We start from the raw sequence: 27645 nt of genomic DNA on the forward strand, positions 1-27645 counted from the left end.
TTTCAACTTGGTAATGAACGACTCTTTAATCAAATAAGTGAAACAGCTTTTAAAATTACAATAAAAGGTTAACATAAAGTACATATTAGTCCATATATATCTTTATGTTGAATGTTATTCAAATGCTTAAAAACACACTACTCTTGTTTGATTTAAATTAGTGATTATATTCAAATATTTGAGTTCCCATATTCATCACTGGAGACACTTCTTGGTTTAGAATCTCAATTACCTCCTGTTCATACTTTTGGCAGCAGGCAGGGGGCAACAGTTCATCCATCTTTGGAATAATACATTTTGTGAGCCAAGACATGAGAGGCCATCACCTCAATACATGGGCATTACGAGATAGACCAGTCATATAATGGTGAGACAATCATTCCTTATCATATTCTCCGTCTCACAGAGCTCCTTTCATGACGATTGTAACGTTACCTCTTGGGATGGTAATCATTACCCTTCTGGCAATCCAACTTATTTGCAAGGTCTGTTTCCAAGGAAGTCACAAGAGGCCTGCATTGAAACTGCCTTTGGTTACAAGCAAAGGAGCAGGGATCTGGCTGGGTCAAGATTCATTTTAGGAATTTTCCTGAATTTGCCAAGAGGTAAGGGAAGGGTTTGTAGTAATCTCCCTGCCTCATACACGAGGACTGATTCCTTTCATGTGAGGAAATGGGAAAAGCCTCAGGATCTTCTTATTTCAGCTTCCAAATTGGCAATGAACAGTGAAGGAATAAAATCTTTTCCATGATGTCTTAAGTAAAAATTGCTTTGACATACATAGCTTAAAAATGCTACCTTTTTTTAAAGACATATCTTTACCTATGTGAGGGACTGAAGGATTTCCATTTTGGTAGGCTAAAAGGATACTAAGAGTTACAGTTTCTACATTTGCCAAGCACAGGTTTTATCTTCTCTAGGATCTCCATAGACTCATTATTTAGAATCAATCACTGAACATCAAACAACTTTAATTATAGTCTATTGACAAGTTATGTCAAGATGAAAGCAGAAAGCAACATAGCACTAAAAAAAAGCTTAAAATATAAACTCAAACATTGCACCCAACACAAAACGACCATTACGTGATAAAATTAGGTTTATTTCTAGTCAAAAAGAAAATGTAGTTTTTAGTAGGATTCCAAGAGCATTTACTTTGTAACTTGAATATTTTTTAACCATGAGAAAACTTGCTTTGCGAAGAAAATGCAGTTTTTAGTAGGATCCCAAGATAATTTATTTTTTTATTTGAATATTTTTTTAACCATGAGCAAACTTTCTTTGCATACAGTGGAGGCTAGAAGATAATATTTTGCAGATTAAGAAAATACCTAATTTTAAACATACAGACCAGAATGCAGAGATTCTGAAAATACCAAGCTAATTCATGCAGTTATATCCAATCTCATAGAACATTTGTGCTACTAAAAATTTGACTCTTAAATTAATTTCTGTAATATTAATATTTTCTTGATATCTACTTATAAAATTGGATAGATGTGCCCATGGAGGGTAAAGGGAAATGACAACATGATATGCTGTGAAGCTGCATTTAAAAATATACTAAACCTTTTAAGGAAGAAAAATGAATCATTTTTAATAAAAGAGTGGTAAGACATGAGTCTGTAATTGTTCTATATAATAATCACTACACTGTAATTGAAAAACACTACTTCATTTCCTTCAGGATGGAGAAATAAGAAAACTGTGCATTCACCCTGTAAATATAGGGTAGAACTCATTACATATAACAAATTAATAATCACTCTCAAAACCTACTTCATACAATCAGAATAAAAAACAATCAGTCATGTACTAAATTTCCTTATGGCTTTTAGTTATTGACTATAACTATTATTGCCACGTAATTATGTGTTAGAATCATTAGGAAATATAGACAGGAGAGGGACTATAAAGGCCATTTAACATAACCTCCTGATTATTACAGAGCTCACTACTCCCTGAAACAGAAAGCTCCTTTCTTAGCATGCAAGCAAACTTTCCCCATTGGGAAAGATGTTCTTAACAACCAGAGGAATCCTGCCTGATTAAGACTTCCTCTTGTTACAACTTGTTTTGAGTTCTGAACAAAAACAGAGTAAGTTGAATATCATTTCTACCAGATAGTCTAAGATTTGAAATCTAATAATCATGACCCTGATAAATATCATTTTCAAACTCTATAATGCCAGTTATTTGCTAGAAGTAGATATAATTTGATTCGCCATCCGAAACCAATGTTTCTTGGCTTTGGACACCATAGTCAATCAAAGAATTCTAAAACTGTGTAAGTTATTCAGCAGCTGAACCACAAGGTTTCTATAAAATTCTAATGTTTATTGAATATATATTCACTACAGGACATTCAGAAATGAGTAAAATAGAAACTCCATATTTAGGAACCTTACGGTAAAATAGGGACGATGATAATCACACAAATAATTGTGAAGATGAATGCCACGTGAAAAATAACAGTATGCAAAATAATTACACCAAACATACAGTAATCAAGTAATTTTCTCTTTAAATGTTATGAAAACAGATTTCTCTCAGCAAGCATTTTAACATTTAGATTTAATTTGATGCTGAAGGCTAGATATAATATTTATCCTTGTTTATAGGGTCTTTATAACAGTAACTTTTGGAAACAACCTCATGTCATAGATGATGGTTTAAGTAAATTATGGTATATGAATGTGGATGGAGTATTGTATTTCAAATATTTTAATGTCATTGGAAAACGTTTGCTTTACAGTATTGAGTAAACAATGCTAGACATAAACATTGGTTGGTTTTTGACAGAAAAAGTAGAGATAATTTCTGTTGTACAGTGTATATTTCTGTATTCCTTTAGTTTCCAAATTTCTTCTATAAGATATTATCTGCAAAATGTTGCTTTTGTAAGCAAAGAAAAATTTTGAAAGTTTTGCCAAACTGTTGTTTTAAATCTATCATTTCTATTTATATATTAAGATCTATGGAATTATACTCCTGTCACTCAGTGCATTAGAATGAGGAAAACTTCAAGCATGGTAAGAATAACTTAGTGCCTTCACTAAAATATTTAATATGGCAAAGTCAAAACTAGAATAGAATATAGTTTGACCTATATTCAACAATCTTCGTATCTAGCTAACTATACTTTTACCCAGTCACCTTTCTTCATTTTGATTATGAGTCTATTTAAGACTCTAAAATGATATCATGAAAAGAAAATACATTTCTTTTTAAAATACTATTCATTTTAACTGCAAGTTAATTTCCCTAGTAAAAATGGGAAATAGTTTAGAAATACTTGTCTTTACATTTGGGAGCTGATTCCTCTTAGAGTGGTTATAAGTAGAGGCATTGGAGCCGGTCTCCACAATTATTAAACACCAGATCCATAGTTTATACACTGTGACATTTGGAGCTGGTTGGTTCTTATCTCAAATCTGTGCATTATTTTCTTCATCTTTAAAGTAAGAGTAACACATTTCTTCACAGGTGTGTTACAAGCAAGGACAGCTTCATGGGCTGGTAATTTATGCAGTTGCCCAGGGCCCCTGCTCAGGAGGCTTCCATGCTTGTTTTCAAGCTCTGCTTCCACTGTCTTGAAATTCTTAGGTTTTGAACAGGAAGCCCTTGTTTTCAGTTTGCACTGGGCCCACAAATTATGTAGCCAGTCCTGGTTTTGAGAATTAAATGATATAATATCTGAATAAAATAAGTGCTCTATAATAGTAAATATCAGCAGTAACCACTATCTTTTCCAAACGCTCAGGGAAATTTGAAGAATTTTTCTATAGTCAACCTTCTTACTCATAAGATTACATATGTTAAAAAAATTTAAACTTTAAAATTTACATTTTCTCATTCTGAGAAAATTGGAAGAGCATTTGCCAGCATCCTGATATTATTCCAGGGTGCGCCTCTTCTTGCAGTAAGATTGTGTTATTTTGATAGGCCTGGAAAAAACAAACTATGCTCAAGCAATGAAGTTCTTTCTTTCCATCTTCTCTTCCACTTGTTTAAAAAATGCACATTTAAAAAAAGAAACATAAGTACATCAAAGCAAATTTAAAGAATACAAAAGGACATACAATAAAATAAAATACTTTTTTTCTACCACTGTCTCCAGTTTGTTAGGAATCACTACAAGTCATGTATAACTTAACAACTGGGACACGTTCTGAGAAATTCATCCTTAGACAATTTTGTCCTTGTACGAACACCATGGAGTGTACTTACACAAACCTAGATGGTACAGACTACTATACAGCCAACCTATGTGGTATAGCTTATTGCTCCTAGCTACAAACCTGTACAGCATGTGACTATACTGAACAGTGTAGGTTCAATGGTAAGTATTTGTGTATCCAAACATATCTAAAGGTACAATAAAAATATGATATAGAGACTTGGGCATAAAACAATCTTTAGAAAATTTTTTAAAAACCCACAAAATTATACCAACAACACTCTTGGACCACAGTGCAATAAAAACAGAAATCAATGTTAAGCAAATTACTCAAAACCATACATTAAAATGGAAATCAAACAAACTGCTCCTGAATGACCTCTGGGTAAACAATAAAATTAAGGCAGAAATCAAGAAATTATTTGAAACTAATGAAAATTTAAAAAGATGTAACATACCAGAATCTCTGGGACACACACAAAGCAGTGATAAGAGGCAAGCTTATGGCACGAAACACCCGTATCAAAAAGTTAGAAGGATCTCTAATTACAACACGAACATCACAAGGAACGAGAAACAAGAGCAAACTAACACCAAAGCTAGAAGACAGGAAATAACCAAAATCGGAGCTGAACTGAAGGAAAATGAGATGCAAAAAAGCATAGAAAAGGTCAATGAATCTAGGAGCTGGTTCTTTGAAAGAATTAATAATAAAGATAGACCACTACCTAGAATAATAAAGAAAAAAAGAGAGAAGACTCAAATAAACACAATAAAAAATGACGAGGGGGATGATACCATTGACCCCACAGAAATTAAGAAAACCCTTAGAGACTATTCATAATGAACACTCCTATGCACACAAGCTAGAAAACCTAGAAGCAATGGATAAATTGCTAGAAACTTACAACTTTCCAAGTTTGAACCAGGAAGAAATGGAATCACTGAACAGACCAATAATGAGTTCCGAAATTAAATTAGGAACAAAAAGCCCACCAACCAGAAAAAGCCCAGGACCAGACAGATTCACACCTGAATACTAACGGATACAGAAGGAAAAGCTGGTATCATTCCTATGAAACCATTCCAAAAAATTGAGGAGCGGCTCCTTCCTAATTCATTCTATGAGGGAAGCATTGTCCTGATACCAAAATCTGGCAGACACACAACAAAAAAAAAGAAAACTTCAGGCCAATGTCCCTAATGAACATAGATGCAAAAATAGTCAACAAAATACTAGCAAACCAAATCCAGCAGCATATCAAAAAGCTAATCCACCATGATCAAGGAACTTCTATCCCAGGGTTGCGAGGTTGATTCAACATACACAAGTCAATAAATGTGATTCACCACATAAACAGAACAAAAAATCAAAAACCACATGATCATTTCAGTAGATATAGAAAAGGCATCCTATAAAATTCAACACCCTTTCATGTTAAAAATCCTCGACAAACTAGGCACTGAAGGAACATATTTCAAAGTAATTAGAAGCATCTTTAAAAAGTCCACAGCCAACATTATACTGAATGTGCAAAAGCCAGAAGCATTGTGCTTGAAAACTGGCATAAGACAATGGTGCACTCTCTTACAAATCTCATTAAACATAGTACTAGAAATCCTAGCCAGAGCAATCAGGCAAGAGAAATAAAGGCAATCCAAATAGGAAGAGAGGAAGTCAAATTATCCCTGTTTGCAGACGATGAGGTTCTATACATTGGCCATAGTCTCTGCCCAAAAGCTCATTGATCTGATACACAACCTCAGTAAAGTTTCAGCATCCAAAATCAATGTATAAATATCACTACTATTCCTACACACCAACAACATTTAAGCTAAGGCCAAATGAAGAACACAGTCCCATTCACAATTGTCAAAAAGAAATAAGATACCTAGGAATACAGCTAAGCAAGGAGGTGAAACACTGCTAAAATGAGAATTACAAAATATTGCTCAAGTAACTCAGAGATAACACACAAAAAATGGAAAAATATTCTATGCTCATGGAAGAATCAATATTGACAGAATGGCCATAATGCCTAAAGCATTTTTTAATTCAATGGTATTCCCAAAAAACTACCAATAACATTCTTCACTGAATAAGAAAAAGACTATTTAAAAATTCATTTGGAGCCACTAATAGAGCCAGAAGAGCCAAGGTAATTCTAAGCAAAAAGAAAAAAGCTGGAACCATCCCACTGCCTGACTTCAAACTATACTACAAGGATATAGTAACCAAAACAGCATGGTACAAAAAACAGACACATAAACCAATGGAAAAGAATAGAGAGTCGAGAAATAAGGCTGCACACCTACAACCATCTGTTCTTCAATGAAATCAAAAAAAAACAAGCAATGGGAAAAGGACTGACTATTCATTGGACCCCTTCCTTACACCACATACAAAAATTAACCCCAGGTGGATTAAAGACTTAAATCTAAAACCAACAACTATAAAAACCTAAGAAGATAACCCAGGTAACGCCACTCTGGACATTGAAACTGCAAAGACTTCATAACAAAGACACCAAAAACAATTGAAACAAAAACAAAAATTGAAAAATGGGACCTAATTAAACTAAAGAACTTCTACACAACAAAAGAAACTATCAACAGAGTAAACAGACAACCTGCAGAATGGGAGAAAAATTTTGCAAACTTTCCATCTGACAAGGGTCTAATATCTGGAATCTACAAGGAACTTAAATTTACAAGCAAAACCCAAACATCACCATTAAAAAGTGGGCAAAGGACATGAACCCTTTCCAGAAAAAGACATACATACAGAAAACATGCATATGAAAAAATACTGAACATCACTAATCATTAGAGAAGTGCAGATCAAAACCACAATAAGATACCATTTGACACCAGTGAGAACAGCTATTTTTAAAAAGTCAAAAAATCACAGATGCTGGCAAGGTTGCACAGAAAAGGGAATGTTTATTGCACTGCTGATATTAATGTAAATTAGCTCAGCCACCGTGGAAAGCAGTTTGGTGATTTCCCAAACAACGTAAACCAGAATTACCATTCGACCCAGCAATAACAATTATTGGGTACAACAAGAAGAATATAAATCCCTCAACCCTGAAGACACATGCACGTTATGTTTTATTGAAGCATTATTCACAATAGCAAACACATGGAATCAGCATAAATGCCCATCAGTGGTAGACTGGATAAGGAAAATGTGGTACATATACACTGTGGAATTCTATGCAGCCGTGAAAAAAGAGATTGTGTTCTTTGCAGCAACATGGATGGAGCTGGAGGCCATTATCCTAAGCAAACTAACACAATAACACAAAATATCACATTTTCTGACTTCTAAGTGGGAAATAAACATTGAGAACAAACGGACACAAAGAAGGGGACAACAGACACTGTGGCCTATGTGAGGCTGGAGGGTAAGAGGAGGGTGAGGATTAAAAAAACTACTTATTGGGAACTATGCTTATTACCTGGGTGATGAAATAATCTGTACACCAAACCCCTGTGACATACAATTTATCTATATGACAAACCTCCACATGTACCTCTGAAGCAAAAATAAAAGTAAAAAATAATATAGTATAATAATATTATGAGACCACTGTCGTATATGTGGTTCATTGTTGACTGAAATGTTGTTATGCAGCATATGACTGTAGTTGCAATTACCAACTATTCAGCTATTCTTTAATTTTAAATTCATTTTGTTTATGCTGTTATTTTATGATATGGTTTGGCTCTCTGTCCCCACCCAAATCCTCATGTTGAATTCTGTCTTCTGTGTTGGAGGAAGGGCCTGGTGGGAGGGGACTGAATCATGGGTGTGGACCTCCCCCCTTGCTGTTCTCCTGATAGAGTTCTCATGAGATTTGTTTGTTTGAAAGTGTGTGGCCACCCTTGCCAGATTGTGGCCAGTCTGCTTCTTTAAGCGGGACCCTGGATCCATCCTCCTCACTGGGTGGGACCCTCCCTGTGGGGGCTTCAGCCATTTCACCCAGGATTCAATGGATAGAGCTCTGATCTCTCCCTGGGACAGAGCTTCTGGGAGGAAGACCAGCTGCCACCTCTGCAGTTCTTTGAAACTAATGAGAACAAAGAGACAATTTATCAGAATCTCTGGGATGCAGCTAAAGCAGTGTTAAGAGGGAAATTTATAGCACTAAAATGCTCACATCAAAAAGCTAGAAAGATCTTAAGTTAACAGCCTAACATCTCAAATAAAAAAACTAGCGAACCAAGAGCAAACAAACAAGAAATAACCAAGATCAGAGCTGAAATGAAGGAGATAAAGACAAGAAAAACCCTCCAAAAAACTAAATGAATCCAGGAGCTGGTTTTTGGAAAAAAATAAAAATAAAAAAGGTAGACTTCTAGTTAGACTAATAAGGAAGAAAAGAGAGAAGAATCAAATAAACACAATCAAAAATTAGAAGAGGAGTATCACCAATGATTCTACAGAAATACAAACAACCATCAGGGAATACTATAAACACCTCTATGCACATAAACTAGAAAACCTAGAGGAAATGGATAAATTATTGAACACATTTCTCCCACCTAAGGCTGAACCATAAAAGAAATGAATTGCTGAATAGATCAATAATGAGTTCTGAAATTGAAGCAATAATAAATATCCCACCAACCAACAAAAGCCCAGGCCCAGATGGAATCATAGCTGAATTCTACTAGCAGTACAAAGAAGAGCTGGTATCATTTCCACTGAAACTATTCCAAAAAATTGAAAAGAAGGGACTTCTCCCAAACTTATATTATGAGGTCAGCATCATCCTGATGCCAAAACCTGGGAGGGAGGGAGGGAGGGAGGGGGAGAGAGAGAGAGAGAGAGAGAGAGAGAGAGAGAGAGAGAGAGAGAGAAAGAGAGAGACAGAAGGAAAGAAAAAGAAAGAAATAGAGAGAGAGGGAGAGAGAAAGAAAGAAAGAGACAGAGAAAGAGAGAAAGAAAGAAAGAAAGAGAGAGAGAGAGAGAAAGAAAGAAAGAGAGAGAGAAAGAAAGAAAGAAAAGCAAACCTCAGGCTAATATCCTTGATGAACACTGATGCAAAAATTCTCAATACCGGCAAACCAAATCCAGTAGCATATCAAAAAGCTTATCCACCACAATCAAGTTGGCTTCATCCCTAGCATGCAAGGTTGGTTTAACACATGCAAATCAATACATGTGATTCATCACATAAACAGAACTAAAGACAAAAACCACATGACTATCTCAATAGACAACCAAAAGGTATTTAATAAAATTCAACATCCCTTCATGTTAAAAATTCTCAATAAACTAGGTATTGAAGGAACATACCTCAAAATAATAAGAGCCATAAATTATAAACCCACATCCAAATGGGCAAAAGCTAGAAGCATTCCCCCTGAAAACTGGCCCAAGATAAGGATGCCATCTCTCACCACTCCTTTTCAACATAGTATTGGAAGTTCTGACCAGGGCAATCAGGGAAGAGAAAGAAATAAAGGGTATTCACATAGGAAGAGAGGAAGTCAAATTATTTTTGTATGCAGATGACATGAACCTATATCCAGAAAACCCCATTGTCTCAGCCCAAAAGCTAAGACTTCAAACTATACTACAAGCTTACAGTCACCAGAACAGCAGGGTACTGGTACAAGAACAGACACATAGACCAATGAAACAGAATAGAGAACTCAGAAATAAGACCACGCACCTACAACCATCTGATCTTCGACAAACCTGAAAAAACAAGCAATGGGGAAAGGACTGCCTATTTAATACATAGTGCTGGGATAGTCCTACGCAGAAAATTGAAAGTGGACTTCTTCCTTACAATCTATACAAAAATTAACTCAAGATGGATTAAAGACTTAAATGCAAAACCCCAAAAAATAAAAACCCTAGAAGAAAACCTAGGTAATAAAATTCAGGACATAGGCATGGGCAGAGATTTCATGAGGAAAATGACAAAAGCAACTGCAACAAAAGCAAAAACTGACAAAGGGGATCTAATTAAACTAAAGAACTTCTGCACAGCAAAATAAACTACCGTCAGAGTAAACAAACAACCTATAGAATGGGAGAAAAGTTTTGCCATCTATCCATCTGACAGTGGTCCAGAGTCTACAAGGAACTTAAACAAATTTACAAGAAAAAAACAAATAACCTCATTAAAAAGTGGGCAAAGGACATGAACAAACACTTCTCAAAAGAAGACATACATGTGACCTAAAACCATATGAAAGAAAACTCAACATCACTGATCATGAGAGAAATGCAAATCAAAACCACAATGAGATAGCATCTCACGCCAGTCAGAATGGTTACTATTAAAAAGTCAAAGAACAATAGATGCTGGTGAGGTTGTGGAGAAAAGTGAACACTTTTACACTCTTGGTGGGAGTATAAATTAGTTCAACCCTTGTGGAAGACAATGTGGAGATTTCTCAAAGACCTAGAGGCAGAAAAACCATTTAAGCCAGCAATCCCATTACGGGGTATATACCCAAATATAAATCATTGTATTATAAAGATACACGCATGTGTATGTTCATTGCAACACTATACACAATAGCAAAGACATGGAATCAACTTTAATGCTCATCAATGATAGACAAGATAAGAAAATGTGGTACATTTACACCAAGGAATACTATAATGCCACAAACAGGAACGAGTCAATTAAACTTCTTTTCTTCATAAATCACTCAGTTTCAGGTATGTCTTTATAGCAGTGTAAGAACAGGCTAATAAATTTTCCTTTTATTTTTCACTGATATTCTTACTTGAAACTTTTAACTTTCCATTTAATTATTTACATATTTTTGCCTTTGTAAGTTTTTTGTTATGCTGGGGTAAGATATTTCGACTTCTTGCCTTTTGAGATATTCTAGTATTTGAATACTTAGATACTTACTAGAAAGATTCAAGCTATAAAGTATTAGTTACCTAATTTAGCATAAAATCTTTATTTTGAAAATACTAATACTTGCAAATAACAGGAACCAGTTATGAAGCTTTTTGCATGATCCAGGCATTACAATAAGTGTTTTGAATTCATTATCTTATTCAAAAGATCTAGAATACTCCCTTGCTATGTTGTAAAGCTTTAATAAATGGTAGCTATTATGACCTCACAATGGCCCTAAGAGTAAGTACTAATATTATTCCTGTTTTATAGATGAAAGTGACCTTGTTTAGGCAGATGAAACTTTTTAGTAGCAAGCATAGATATAAATCCAAGTCTGATTGTTCATTCATCCAACTCTTATCAGCTATGCTCACTTGCTCCTATACTTGTACACTTCTTTGAATGGTGGTTTCCTTTTAAGGGGTGTGTATTTGTGTGCATACACACACATATATAAACTCAGAATATTGAAATTGTAAACAATGGCACATCGTAACTATTATATAGGAAGAATTACTCAATGTTAAATATGTTTGGCTCTTGACATGCTATATTAAAATCTGTGCAAAATTAGTCAAAATACACTACACACACACAATCAGGTTGACAACTGTGGATCAAGGTTTTTCATTACGTTGTTTGTATATATATATGTAAGCCTTTGGAGTGATCAATAAGTTTTAATGGGTATGGAGGAATTGCACTTCTGCAGTTTACAACATACTGCATAATCATAGAAACAGCTGTAGATAATAATTGATAGCCATGCTTAAAAACCAACTCCACAGGCATGGTAGCACAAGGCACAAAAATCTGGTAAAGATTTGCATCTCTAAGCAGAAGAAAATATGTATATGTTGAACTTTGGGAGAATCCTTGGGCAAAAGATCAGGTGGTCACAAAGGAAGCTGAGTTACTAATCACAAGGATGTAAAATGCTTTATCTTATGAAGTATAGAGGACTTCCCATAGCTGAATGTAGCATACAATGAGTGCCAAAGTTCATGACAGTAGCCTGGTGACTAAAATATACTATTAATTACTGTAATTAATTTAGTATTACAATAATAATTTAATAATAATTTAATTTAATTAATATTAATAATTAATTACTGTAAGGTAAAAAATTTTCTTGAATAAGTACTGACATTGAAATCATGAGCAAAATTATTGTCAAATACTTAGAAGGCATCATAAGTCATTTGTTTCTTCGAAATAAATATATGATAATTAAGAAGGTTTATTCTGTAAAACTGTTTGTCCAATTTAATGTATTTTGTTCCTCATTTTAAATTGTCTTTAGTACAAATTGTATCAGAAAGAAGAGATGTATGTTGTCTTCTGGATTCATATTAAATACAGAATTTGAGCAACTGTGTCAATTAACTGCACCTGCAAAAATTGCAAAGCAATGAGATTTAATTTTTCTGATCCATCTGGCCTTCCTCTACATACCGTCTAACACTGAAGTAATGAAACACATTCTATAATTAGGGATGGATATTATCAAGTATAGATTTAGGAAAAAGACTTGTATTTGTCTTTATGTGTTATTTCATTTTTTTGTCAGGAGATAATAGGCGTATCATACAGATGTTGAGCATTTTGTCTGTATGGTATTTTAATGACATCCTCAGTGAATACAGTGTAATAATTTCATAATTAAGTCTCCTTTGAATAGGGATAGGATATTATTATCATTATTTTTTAGCTGCCTCTCCACTGGCGAAAGGAGGAATCTTCTTCACTAAGTTCTCCAGAGTTTCACATAAAAGCAAAGAGAAACATATCAAAGACATTTAGAACTCGATGGCCACTATAGAAATCTGCCTAGCTTACCTTTCCTTTAAATTTATAAATAAAGAATGAGAGATTCCAAGAGTTAACTCAGACTGAATGTATTAAATTTTTTAGTGCTTACATTTTATATTGTTACAGACAATGCATTTACAAGGTAAAACCTATTGCACTGAAATACAAGGCCCATTCTCAAATACCTATTATAGTTGGAGTAGCAAAATGATACAGTTAATTTCCAAAGTTATTTGAGATGTAACTTCAAATTTTCTTTTTTTTTTTTTTTTGAGACGAAATCTCGCTCTGTCATCCCGGCTGGAGTGCAGTGGCATGATCTCGGCTCACTGCAACCTCCACCTCCCGGGTTCAAGCAATTCTCCTGCCTCAGCCTCCCAAGTAGCTGCGATTACAAGCGCCTGCCACCATGCCTGGCTACTTTTTTTGTATTTTTAGTAAAGATGGGGTTTCACCATGTTGACCAGGCTGGTTTCAAACTCCTGACCTCAGATGATTTACCTGCCTTGTCCTCCCAAAGTACTGGGATTACAAGTGTGAGCCACCACGCTCAGTCAACTTCAAATTTTTCTAATAAAACTTTAACCTGAGGAATTACCCAAAACATGTTCTCAAATTTAAGGGAGTTAATTCTATGACCTTAAGTAAGAAGGAAACACAAAATAAGGTATTTTTATTTTAATTCCAGTTTTTAAAAAATTATATTCTTTTTTAATTGGCATCAGGCTTACTAGTCGTGGAGAGCTTTCAGGAAGCAATGAAAAGGGCTTTTAAATAAAAAGCCTTAGAGTATTTTTAATTAAACTTACTGGCCAAAAAAGAAGAGAGGCAAACCATTTGCAACTATATCCCTCTTGTACAAAGAGGTCTACAAAATGATGCTCTGAGAAGGGGTACAGCCAGAACGTGAACATAAAATATTTTATGAAGGGTTAAAATAGAGGATCTTTAAAGAATGAGAATGAACTCAGAAAAGAAGAACATGTAAAGAAATTTTCATCTTGGTACATTGGCATATTTCTATTTGCATTTTGGGTATAATAAAAAGCACTGGCTTATCATTGACAGCTACGTTTTATATTACTATTTGATAGGAGTTTTAAATCTCACATCAGGTGCTTGCTTCGGCAGCACACATAATGAATCTCTCATCAGGATATAGATGATATAGAAGGTACACATAATTATATAATAATCATTTTCTCTTTTTGGGCATCCTTGAATGTAGGCACAAACATATACAGCATAAACATGAACTGCCATGTACAAGAAGAGGCAAATTCTGAGCATATATATTTTATCTTAAAGAGGTGCTCACAGTTGAGAACGTTGCAAAAATTGGTGTTAGCAATATAGCAAAATATTCACAAAATGGGAATGAGATATTTGAACCTTAATAAGTCATACAACTTTCCTTATTCCTGAGAAAGAAGACAATTTATTCTACTAAAAATCCACAAAACTACAAAACCTTTAGACTCACTTGAAAAAAAAAAAAAAATATATATATATATATGCTTACCCCAAAGCTCCTGGTGTATACTACTTAATATAAATTACATATTTAATACAGTAATTACAATTTATGGCATAATATGATAATTACAATTAGCATACCAAATTGTAAAGCATATGACTAATATACCCTTTCAACAGCACATGTGATTTCAGTCAAATGAGGAAAGTAATGCTTCAAATCACATAAATTATATTTTAAAATATTAACTATAATAAATTTCTTACTATCACATTTATTTTTTTAAGTTCCAGGGTACACGTATTGGATGTGTAGGTTTGTTATGTAGGTAAATGTGTGCCACGGAGGTATGGTGCACCTACAGACCCATTAAGTAGATATTGAGCCCAGCATCCGTTAGCTATTTTTCCTGATGCTCTCCTCCTCTCCCAGCAACAGGCCCCAGTGTGTGTTGTTCTCTTCCCTGTGCCCATGTGTTCCCATTGTTCAGCTCCTACTTATAAGTGAGAGCATGCAGTGTTTGGTTTTCTGTTCCTGCATTAGTTTGCTGAGAATAACAGCTTCCAGCTACATCCATGTCTCTGCAAAGGACATACTCTCACTCCTTTTTATGGCTGCATACTATTCCATGGTGTATATGTATCACATTTTCTTTATCCAGTCTATCATTGATGGGCATTTGGGTTGATTCTATGTCTTTGCTATTGTGAATAGTGCTGCAATTAACATACAAATGCATGTCTCTTTATAATAGGATGATTTATATTCCTTTGGATATATATCCAGTAACGGCCTTGCTGGGTATTTCTGGTTCTAGTTCTTTGAGGAACCACCACACTGTGTTCCACAATGGATAAACTAATTTACATTCCCACCAACAGTGTAAAAGCATTCCCATTTCTCTGAAACCTTGCCAGCGTCTGTTGTATCTTGACTTTTTAAAAATCACCATTCCCAATGGCGTGAGATGGTGTGCTGAGGCTGATATGGATGAACTGAGAGAAGTAGGCTTCAAAGGTGGATAATAACAAACTTCCCTGAGCTAGAGGAGAATGTTCTAACCCAATGCAAACAAGCTACCAACCATGATAAAACGTAACAGGAGCAGATAACCGGAATAACCAGTTTACAGAGGAACATAAATGACCTGATAGAGCTGAGAAATGCAATACGAGAACTCCACAATGCAATCACATTGTCAATACCTGAATAGACCAAGCAGAGGAAAGAATCTCAGAGCTTGAAGACTATCTTGCTGAAATAAGACAGGCAGACAAGATTAGAGAAAAAAAAAACAGAATAAAAATGAATGTACAAAACCTCTGAGAAATGTGGGATTATGTAAATTCTGAAGCAAAGACTGTTTGGGGAACCTGAAAGAGACGGGGAGAATGGAACCAAGTTGGAAATCACACTTCAGGATATCATCCAGGAGAACTTCTCCAATCTAGAAAGCCAGCCAAACATTCGAATTCAGGAAATGCAAGATACTCACTAAGCAGAAGCCAGCCCAACATTCAAATTCAGGAAATGCAAGATACTCACTAAGCAGAAGCCAGCCCAACATTCAAATTCAGGAAATGCAACATACTGAGCAAACCAACCACAAGATACGTAATCATAAAATTCTCCAGGTTTAAATGAAAGAAAAAATGTTAAGGACAGCCAGAGAGAAAGGCCAGGTCACCTACAAAGGGAAGCCCATCAGGGTAACAGCAGATCTCTCAACAGAAACCCTGTAAGCCAGTAGTGATTGGGTGCTAATATTCAACACTGTGAAAGAAAAGAATTTCCAAGGCAGAATTTCATATCCAGACAAAGTAAGCTTCATAAGTGAAGGAAAAATAAAATCTTTTCCAGACAAGCAAATGTTGATGGAATTTGTCACTATCATATTTCATAATTATGATCAAGATAAAATATATATCGATCAGGGCCAAGGCAATTAGAAAAAGTTGCACAAATTACAAGTATGTTTATAAAAAATTACAGGGAATCAGGATCATTTGAGTTTTTAAAGAAGTCAATCCAGGGTATATTTGCCCTCTTTTCTCAATGTAAGCCTCCAGATAGCAAGAGTTATTATCTCTCCAACATTTAGAAAAAAAGGATTTTCTATCTTCTTAGGCTACCTTCTAATCAACTTAAATACCCTCAGCTTGTGTCCAGGTATTATCCAAGTCAAATTTGACTTTGAAATACAAGAGAGCAGTCCTCCTAGCTGATTATTTTTTCACGTTTTGATCTCTTGCCATGCAACTGCTTCAAAAGGTCAAAAATGCCTCAAAGCTCTGACCTGAATAGCAATCATACGCGCAAGCAGTGTTCTTTGTATGAGTACAATTGGGTGCCTTGTCATCTCAATCACGATTTCCACACCCTGCCTCACAACAGGTTTTAACCATTATGAGAACTTTGCTCATTCTTTATACTAATTATTTAAAAGAATTTTTGAAACAATTGAGTGTATCACGTGAGTAGTCATTAATGAAACTCATTTTTCTCCCACAATCATTATAGAAAATGTACATACAAGTGAACTTTGTTCTTCAAAGTCACAACCTTACAGCCCATATTCTTGGAATTCTCCTTATGTAATTTTAATCAAGGTCAATTTAACATGGATAAAAGAAAATCAGTTGCTCTTATATGATACTATTTCGCTGTTGTCTCTGTTTACCTCCTTTTAATTTCTCTTTTCCTGAGTAGCTCCATTTCTATCTTCCTGTGAGCTCAAAAACAGCCAGCAAAGATTTGGATCAATCCCATGACAGCATAATTTTTGGAAAGGCAATGACAGAAAACTGAAACATAAGCTTAAGAAAAACTCAAGCTTAGTGTTCTGGAAAACAACTTACATGATGTTAAGTCCTTTTATTTATTTCTAGCCCACAATAGGAGCGTGTAACTGTTTGAAAATAAAATTAAAAGGAGATAGTGGGCCGGGTGCGGTGACTTACGCCTGTAATCTCAGCACTTTGGGAGGCCGAAGTGGGAGGATCACAAGGTCAGGAGATCGAGACCACCCTGGCCAACATGGTGAAACCCCATCTCTACTAAAAGTACAAAAAATTAGTGGGGCGTCATGGCAGGCACCTGTAGTCCCAGCTGCTACTTGGGAGGCTGAGGCAGGAGAACGGTGTGAACCCGGGAGGCAGAGCTTGCAGTGAGCTGAGATTGTGCCACTGCACTCCAGCCTGGGTGACAGAGTGAGACTCCATCTCAAAAAAAAAAAAAAAAAAAAAAAAAAAAAGCAGATAGAGAACCACAAAAAGCCCTCCAGACACACTGAACTACATGACTTACATATCAAACTCAACCTTTTTTTCCCCTCAAATGCTTTCTTGTCTATGCCTCCATTTTATCTTCATTGTATCCCTATGAGCAAGTGAAGAGGTACATACTGTAATGCATGCTGGAACCATGCAAATCAAAACTAGTATTCTTTTATTATAGAATTATACAAGTTGGAAGACATCAAGTCAATTGCCTAGGTGGTGGTCTCATAATTTTTAGGGAATAAAAATAAGGCTTCAAATGCTTTTCTACCAATTGGAATAATCAAATCAGTAATATTTTGATGAGATGTACAAACTTCATCAAAAACTAGTCCCATTCCAAGGGAATGAGCATATTTATATAGTGTATTCCTAAGAAGCTCTCCCTTTTCACATTTCAGGGAGCATTGTGGAAAACCAGAGTGTTGGGATTCACACACATATCACTGTCTATTTTCTTTAAACATTTATTTTAGGTTCAGGAGTACATATGAAGGCTTGTTACATAGGTAAATGTGTGTCACAGGGGTTTGCTTACCAATTATTTCATCACCCAGGTATTAAGCCCAGTATCCAATAGTCATATTCTCTGCTCTTCTACTTCCTCCCACCCTCCCACCTCAAGTAGATCCCAGTGTGTGTTGTTCCCCTCTATGGTCTGCAGATTGTATCAAAGGCTTAGTAAAGATGTAGATTTTTAGGTCCTTATCATAGCTTATGGATGAGATTTTCTGAGCAAAATGTTTAGGAATATGCATTTTAATTAGCTCCTCAGGTGGCTACTATGCAGACGCACGTTTGAGAACCACTCCATGCAATGCAAATGAACTAGAAGATGACCTACAGTTAACTGTTACAGCTCCCTAAACATATCCCTTAGAAGGGATGCATGTCAAAATAACTTTCTTTATCAAATAATGGCAATCTTTCTTAACACGGCAACTGACCATTTTATGGCAGCAATAATCTGTGGAAGCAATGGGTACATATGGGAATAATATTAGTGTTGGGTTAAAAAGTATCAAATTGACTAATGTCTCATGTATTTATTACATAAATACCAATGTATTGCAAAGAAGCCATGGGCAGATCACATAAAACAGGAGGAATCAAAATATAGTAGTAAAATTACTACTAGGTCAATTAATTGCTAAAGTATGTTCAATGGAAAACAAATGGAGTTTTTATTATGTAATGATTGTGTGGGAAATTATTACAATTTATATTCATATTTCTTCAAATTATAATTTTTTTAATATAAAATTGGATTAAAAGTAACATGGAACTGTGATTGAAAATCATATAGGCTGGTTTATTATGCTGTCTTAAATTGTATTCCTGGAGGCAATACTACAAACTTCATGTCTTCAAAAGGCATTTCCTAAGTGCTACTTATCAGATGTCAAGTCTCAAGAAAACAAATTCCATGTACTTATCTCAATATAGAGGAAATATTTGCCTAAAATCTATTGAATATGGAAGTGTATGCCTGTGCATTGAGCTATGAATTTTGAGTAAAGTTATTCCTTATAATGCCAAACTATGTGGCAGAATATGTTAAATACTACTATATATAATGTTTATATCTTGAATGACTACTCATTATTCTACCATCCAACTACATAAGACAAAAAGAGGTTGAACTTTTAACGATACCCCATTTTAGTGACTAAATCTTTAAAAATTATTATAATAAAACCACATACCCCAAATGTAGCTGAGATGTTTTCATAATCTACAGCCCGTATGTGTTAGTATAACTAAGCCACATTCATAATTTTATGAAAACAGCAGTCTATGGCAGAAAAGGTACAATAGTCAGATAATTAACTACACTAATAAAAAACTTTCCAAGAAATCAAAAGACCTGAACCCTAGTCCTCCTACCACTACCTTCTCTTGAAAAATTTACTTTTCTTCCCTCAGTTTCATTTTTCTCAGGAGTAAAATGGAGTTGGCTAATGTTCCTCGTGGTTCTAGCAATCTCTGATTTGGGGTTAGACTGTGATTATACAGTTCCCAGCATTTTGTTCGCCTGCTCTAAGTCACTCAGTTCCCCGTTACTATTGGGCTGGAAGAAATTCACTCTAGGGCAGTAACAAGTTCAGTTAATTAGCACTCTACCTCGCCACCATTCTCCAACAACAAGACAAGCAAAAGAATCATGTTTTTATTTAACTAAACACAGGGCAAAAACTAATCTGGTTGCTTCTTTTGTAGGCTTATAATGTTACTCTCTTAATGCAGGTTTAAAAAATCTCTGAGATAGTCTGTAGCATGATAATTGGTATCACTAACCTGTGCTGTACTCTTTTCAAGTTTTTGGACTAAATTATCCCAACACCGGGCAAAGTTATCCAGCCATGCTTCCGTCTTCTGGGTCACTGACTTATTCTTCAGTGTTGAAAGAAGATCTTGTTTGAGTGAATATAGTTTGCCCATGGATTGCTTTTTCTTTTCTAGATCCGCTTTTAAAACCTGTTAAAACAAGAAAGATCACAGAATAAGCCTGGGTTACATTTTATACACCACTATAGTTCAATCTGCTTTTGCGTGTATTTGCTCATTTGCATAGATAAGAAAATATTTCAATCGTGCCCGCAAAGGATCAAAAGTTCAGAAAAAGAGAGGTAGAAAGTTATAATCTAGCTAATTATCCCAAGAAGTTTGAAGAGAAAAGAAACTCAAACGTAGAATAAAGACCTACTAGAGGTAATTAAGAGCTACCTTAAAATATTTGAAGAAAATCCAAGTGAAAAGGTAATATTGCTTCAAAAGGCAAAACAGAGATCAACATGTGGAAATTAGAAGGCACGGCTCTTGGATTTCCCCTTAATTCCTGACGGAATTCAAACGAAAACTGACAATCAGGTACCAGGAGTACTGAAGAAAAGCTAGTGAGTTGAGAAAATGAGAATGGCTAAGGAAACTTGCCATTCTGAAATGCTGTGATTATTTGGATAAAATGACAATATTATTGTTTCCACAGTTTTAACATTCGGTTCATTATTTGGAGATAAAATCTCATTATGTGATTTACTGACCATAAAATTTTTGTAGCATCCATTCATCAATTAACATCTGGTTCTTTGAGTAATTATTTTTTAAAACTAATTGTAGAGCCCATTAAGTAAAAGAACTAAGTCGCTGGGCATGACATAAATCCTTCAGCATCTCTTTTCAGAGTTTATAAATACTTATGTGTCTTATGAAGCAATTTTTATACCATTTATATTTACAAAGTTCCTGTGAGCTGTGGAGGGTTACAAACTCCCTTTGGTTGATTTGAAAGGAATAAGTGGTTTATGTGAAATCAGTAAATCAGGGCAGTTTTTTCTTTTACTTGACTCAGTAACTTTGCCTGATACACAGACAAATTCAATTTCTGGGTACTGAACATTACTCCCTGACTTAATTTGTAAACAAAGGAGAAGAAGGAAGAGAAATAAAGGAGAAAATTATCTTACAGCCACTTAACAACCCCATATTTGGCAGCAAATACAATGAATGTAAACTAAACCACAATACCTGTCTTTCCGAAACAAATGTAAGTTTATTTAAGAACTAACATACCACAGAGCAAATTGTCATGAAACAAATGCACCAACTGCCCATGAAGCAAAGTGCCCCAAACCTAGAGCAGTCAATACACCTTCCTGAAAAGGACAATCTAAGTAGACCATTTTGGCATGGCACCTGCATTGATAGCTCTGAATTGCAGAATGCTCTAGTGTCTCCTTCAATTAGTTTGTCTTTTACTCAGAATCTGCTTCACCTGGAGTATGTTATAGTTCCGTCTTCATGCCATTTTTAAGGGGAAACAAAGCAAGATTTAAGTCTCATCTCTAATTTTTCCTTAACAATAAGTTCAGTATTTTTCTAAGTTTGAAAGAATGCAATAGACCAAAATACAAATTAAGATATTATACACTGAATTCAAATCAAAATAAAACTCACGGTTTGGGGGTTTAGCAATAGGTAGGTGGTTTTTCTTTTTTGTTTTGAGTTGGAGTCTAATTCTGTCGCCCAGGCTGGAGTGCAGTGGCATGATCTCGGCTCACTGCAGCCTGTGTCTCCCGGGTTCAAGCAATTCTCCTGTGTCAGCCTCGCGAGTAGCTGGTATTATAGGCACATGCCACTAAGCCCAGCTAATTTTTAAATTTTTAGAAGAGACAGGGGTCTCCACATGTTGGCCTGGCTGGTCTCAAACTCCTGACCTCAAGTGATCCACCCGCCTTGGCCTTCCAAAGTGCTGGGATTATAGGCATGAGCCACCATACCCAGCCCAATAGATAGGTTTTGCATATTCACTTTGTTTAGTTCACTTGTTAGTTTTCCATTAAATTTAAGTGAATATTTGCATTAGTACTAGAACAAAGGTTGATGCTACCTGTCCCAAGCTGAGAGCCATATTTGAATTTCAATGTATATTCCTCCAGTTATAGGGTCATTTTTTTTCTTTACTATGGAAAGAGGCACAATATACACAAAGACACAAATCTAAAAATAAAAAAAAATCGAAGTACAATCCTCTTTGACTTACTTACTCAGAATGTAAGAAACTTTTAAATAGCCATATGTGTAAGGCTAAACGGTCTACCCATTATTTAAACAACATATGTAATGATTTGGAAACATGTCAGAACAGGAGTGTGAGAATTATGTTTAAAGAAGAGGATTGCAATAAAAACCTATGAGTAACCTCATGGTACCTAAACAAATGAAAATAAGCCTCCTGTTTTAATATTAAGCCACAGGAAGAAACATTTGGTAAGCATTACAAAAATGAAAGTGAAAGTCACCATTAAAAATAAAATTAGAGGTGGTGGCTCACTCCTATAATCTCAGCACTTTGGGAGGCTGAGGTGGGCGGATCACGAGGTCAGGAGTTCCAGATCAGCCTGGCCAACATAGTGAAACCTCGTCTGTACTAAAAATACAAAAATTAGCTGGGCATGTTGGTGCATGCCTGTGGTCCCAGCTACTCAGGAAGCTGAGGCAAGGAATCACTGGAACCAGGGAGGCAGAGGTTGCCCTGAGCCGAGATCACACCACTGCACTCCAGCCTGGGCAACAGAGCAAGACTCCATCTCAAAAAAAAAAAAAAATCCAATTAGGAAAAAAGTGCACTCAAGGTAAAGTAAAATCAATGTTATAATTACATTGTGTGATTATTGAATACATGAATTTTTATATGTCTATATGACAAAAACACTGAACCCAGATTACTACCTGGTAAATTTTAGATACGAGTATCAAAAATGATGATGGCAGATTAGTTGTTTGGTCTCAATTTCTCTCTCTCTTTCTGTCTTTCAGCAGTCATCTCCCAGTTCCAGAACTCCCCCAGGATTATTAACAGAGGGAGGAAAAGAAAGAAAATCCATGATGGGGCCAGATACATTAGATCATAGAATTCATTAGAATTACCTTGTCCTGTCTATCCATTGATGCTGATTCTTTTAAGCTTAGGTCATACATGTGCATATTAAATAACTATGATTTGTTACTGATTATTGCATAAAATATGTATTTCTACATATCAATAATTAACCATAGGTCTACGAGTGCCAGAGACCCATAGTGCTCTAGAAAATTCAGGTGACAAAAGGAAGATCTAGAAAATGTGTACAAGGCAAAGGCCAGCTGGGATAGTAAAAGAATAAACAGACTTTATTTTTATAGAAGCCAGGAATGTAGACCTACCTCCAAGGTAGGGAGGAAGGTACAGTCAATAAATCAGACTGGGTCAGTAGTGGATACGGAGAAGAGACAGATAAGCTGTTCAAGATGATTTGAAGTGAAAAGATAATGTATCCTTACAAAAGGCCCAGGAAACCTTCACCTCACTCTCATCAGGAATACGCGTAAGAGAATAATGCCAAGACAATTTCTCCTATATTGGCAAAATTGAGTTTTCCACCTATATTATGTGTAGTTACTTATCTACATGTAAGATGTGCTCCAATTCATTCTAATCACCAGTTGTACTTTGGGAGGTTGATCTATTACAGAGGTTCTCATCTTGAAAGAACATCAGAATTACCTGAAAGGCTTGTTAGAATGCAGATGACTAGGCTCCACGTCCAGAGTTTCTAAATCAGTAGATCTGAAGATGGCCTAACAATGTGCATTCCTAACAAATTTCCTTGATACTGATGCTGCCGGTCGGGGGAACACATTTTGAGAAGCATTGATCCGGTCTGAATTAATTATTTGAGGGCCATCCCAGGAGTTGAGGTAAAGGTAGCAAGTCAAACAGGAACTTGCTCAGTTACCATAAGCACTTCATCCATGTCCTGTGATCCCACAGCCATTTGAGAATATCTTCAATTCCTAAGTACTTCTGTAGCCCTTATATACCATAATCTCTTGGATCACCCTGCTTCCCCAGAGCTGTCCTTCCCCGGCAAATGCCAACAGTCCCCACAGCAGAAATACATTTACTCAGGAACAGGTTTCTTCTTGACTTGGATCTTCCCACGATAATTTACATGATTCCACAAGTCTTATAATTCACCTCATAAAAGCTACTGTTTCTTCTTTCCCTTCATTTTTATCCCTGATGCCAAATCAGTTTAAAACTTAAATCAGTTTTGATTATAAAAAATAATAGATCTACATGATTTGGATATGAATCCCAAAGATCTAGAGCAAATTAAATGTCATAATCCCCACCTCCCACCTCAATGGCAAGCAGGACACAATCCCATGGGTTATCAGTGATACTATTTTGAAACAAATTACACTTATTGTAAAGAGAAGAGAGTTTAGCACAGTGTATCTATACCTAGACATGTAGTGAAAACTGGTGACAGATGGTACCTGTTTTGGGTCTCAGATTGTGACATATTTTAATGAACATTAAATTCTTATTCACTGCCTGAGTCAGCAGGGGAATTTTACCTCAAATTCTAGACCAGCTGTCAGGTTTTGTTAATTGGCTTAAACTATCAAATGACAAGACCTATAGAAAACATATTTTCTCTTTGTTCACAAGCAAGGTGACATAATACAAATTTTAAGCCTATTGGAAAATTATTGAGACTTTGTTAAAAGAGCATTTTTATGGCCCTGAGGCTAGCCAAGATTTCTGCTCACAAAAATGTTAACATAGAGGCACATTATTGTTAGAAATGACAGTTCTCAGCTGCAGTTATTTTTTCCAAGGAATCAACTGATATGAGGACTACTGAAATAGATTGAAAGGCCTGGACCTGAGTCTGGATGTCTTAGTGTTCATTTTAAGTCTGATACTAATGTTGTAGGATACAGATCCTGTGTTTTTTCTTGATCTCGATTTTCTCTTGGAAACAAACTGAGTAGATGGTCCTAATGAACTTTAGATGTGTAATTAGACTGAAGAAACACTAGATGAGATGCAAAATCTCATCTAGCTTTAACATATTTGGATTTTGTCAGTTTGTGGCTTCCTCAGAACAACTTTCTTGATTGGTAAATCTAGTCAACAATATATGCAGGAACTTTGACTAGATATTAAGATTTGGAATTTATCATCATGTAAAATAACTGTACTATTCTGGCATGTGGTACTTTCCAAAGATGGCTGTAAAATATCCTCATCTCAGATGCTTTGCTATAACTTGACCTTGGTGCTTCTCCATGAGGAAATGAAATCTAATTCCTTTTCCTTGAATCTGGGAAGGCTTGTGACTTTTTCAACACACAGAATATGACTGACCATCACCATTATGATTGACTGTCTGAAGCACATGATTCTGTATTTAACTAGCAATATATCTTTGCTCCTACTCAGAGGGCATGACTGCATTTTGATAATCAGTGGTCACTCACTTATTTACTGAAAGGATTCACATTTTGCCTGAGAAGAACAATGTTTGTAAGGAATATTCTGCTTTAAGGAGAGGTAATCCATGCATCCATTCCTCTAGATATGATAGAATCCATCATGAATTTATCCTCTCCTCTCTGTGGCATGTGACAGTGTGTACCACTTCCTACTTTTTTGAAATCTTTATTCTCCTCACTTTTGTGATACCACTTTCCCCTTGTGGTATCTGCTCAATCTTTCGGTCAACATCTTATCCTCTGCCTACTCCTTGATTGTAGACATTCCTCCCTGAAATCTATTCGTTTCACTTAATGTGTCACTCTACACAATCCCTCAGAAGCATTTTGATTGCTTCTGAATCAATAACTAGTCATGAACCATTTTCTGAGATTCTAGTTGTGTAAACCAACTGATTAATGGAAAGGATTTTTAACTTGGATGTCTCAAAGACATTTTACACGGAATATATCCAAATCCGAAATAATTATCATTTTTGTCATTCCAGCAATTCCTCTTCTATTCTCCTGTTAGGGCTAATAACCCTCCTAGGAACCCAGTCACCCAAATGAAATGTCTAGGAACCGTTTCAAACTTCTGCCTCTTACCACAAGTTTCATTCATCACGTCTTAACATTCTAATGTTTCTCTCCTTATCTTAATACCCAATGCTACTTAGTTCAGGTCTTCTGATTAGTCCTCGTACCATCAAACATCTTCCTATCAAAAAGAATTACAAAAATGCAAATATGATTCTTTTGCAAACTCTCAATGGCTCCCCATCAGCTGCAGGCCAAAACTACAAATACAGCTGATATTTTTGCACTCGTGGTTTGAAACATATACAGGTTACTTTTCTGAACTCTATTTTTGGCAGTCACATCACTTAATAAAGTCCATATTCTTTGAGCAATAATTTCTTATCAATACTAAGCTAGCTTGTAATAACAAGTAATACATAAGTGAATCTATTTTAAATTAAAAGACCAATGAGGGTTAGCATTTATGGAGCAAAAAAAATGTATGAAACAAATAAATATCTGGTAAAATGGTACGCATTTAAAGTGAGTGGAAAAATTTACTTAAGTTTAGAAAGTATTGCATTATTATGAAGTACAATGCAATAATAAAGGTGAAATTATGAAACACTACATACAACAATTTTGTTTTATAAAAGTTCATATCAAATGAACATTTAATTGAATCTATCAAAAATTTTAAGAAATCATAAAGTAGAATATTTCACATGAAAAATTAAACTCATAGTATCAGACTGGCCTCTTTTACCAGAAATGATAAAATTCACAGAGTAAGAGAAACTTTAGAGATTTTTTTTTTTTTTAAATCTTGGAAATTCCTGCTGAAACCAAATGTTTCAATGAAGTCTTTTCTGAAATCCATTTATTGCCAAAGAAATCTCATTCTCAAAACACTCGAGGTATTTATAATCAATGTCATTTGATAGGCTTTAATTTTTTTTGCTTGAAAAACTAGGTGATATTGTTTGGATCTCTGTTCTCCAAATCTCATGTTGAAATGTGATTCCCAGCGTTGGAGGTAGGGCCTGGTGGGAGGTGATTGGCTCATGAGGGCGGATGTCTCATGAATGGCTTAGCACCATCCCTTTCATGATGAGTCAGTTCTCATTCACTTAGTTCACATGAAATCTGGTTGTTTAAAAGAGTCTGGGACATTCCTCTTATCTCTTTTGTTTCCACTCTTGCAATGTGATATACACTGGCTCCCCTTCTCCTTCTGCCATGATTGTAAGCTTCCTGAGGCACTTACCAGGAGCAGATGCTGGTGTCATGCTTCTTGTACAGCCTGCAGAACCATGAGCCAGTTAAACCTCTTTATTTTATAAGTTACCCAGTCCCAGTCTGAGGTACCCCTTTATAATAAACTAAGGTTAAACTCCATCAATGTCAGGATAACCGTCTCTTGTAACTCTCACATATTATTCTGAGAATCAACTTCAGTCTATTTTTTTAGAACTATGCTGCTTAGAACTTTATGAAAGGCTCACAAACATTTCTTAGTATTACTTTATTAATTTTAATTGAAGTCTTATTCTGGTATGCTATGTTTTATCAAGAGTACAACTTTGAAAAACAAAGTTGAAAATCCACCTATAGTTTTTTCCCACTTTAATTCAGAAAAGTGGCAATATAACATCTTTGAATAATCTATGATCCAAGCAAAAA

The 27645-nt window shown here is 35.4% G+C and overlaps 1 protein-coding gene across 1 annotated transcript in view; it reads right to left on the reverse strand.

Moving 5' to 3' along the window:
• The window catches only part of DMD (dystrophin), a 2218635-nt gene that overhangs the window by 1422531 nt on the left and 768459 nt on the right, over nt 1–27645 (reverse strand). The window contains exon 16 of the mRNA XM_063601607.1: nt 19930–20109. Within this exon, the coding sequence (XP_063457677.1) occupies nt 19930–20109 (180 nt within the window). The remainder of the gene's footprint in view (nt 1–19929; nt 20110–27645) is intronic.

Source organism: Pan paniscus, chromosome X, assembly GCF_029289425.2.
Source record: "Pan paniscus chromosome X, NHGRI_mPanPan1-v2.0_pri, whole genome shotgun sequence".
Lineage (NCBI taxonomy): Eukaryota > Metazoa > Chordata > Mammalia > Primates > Hominidae > Pan > Pan paniscus.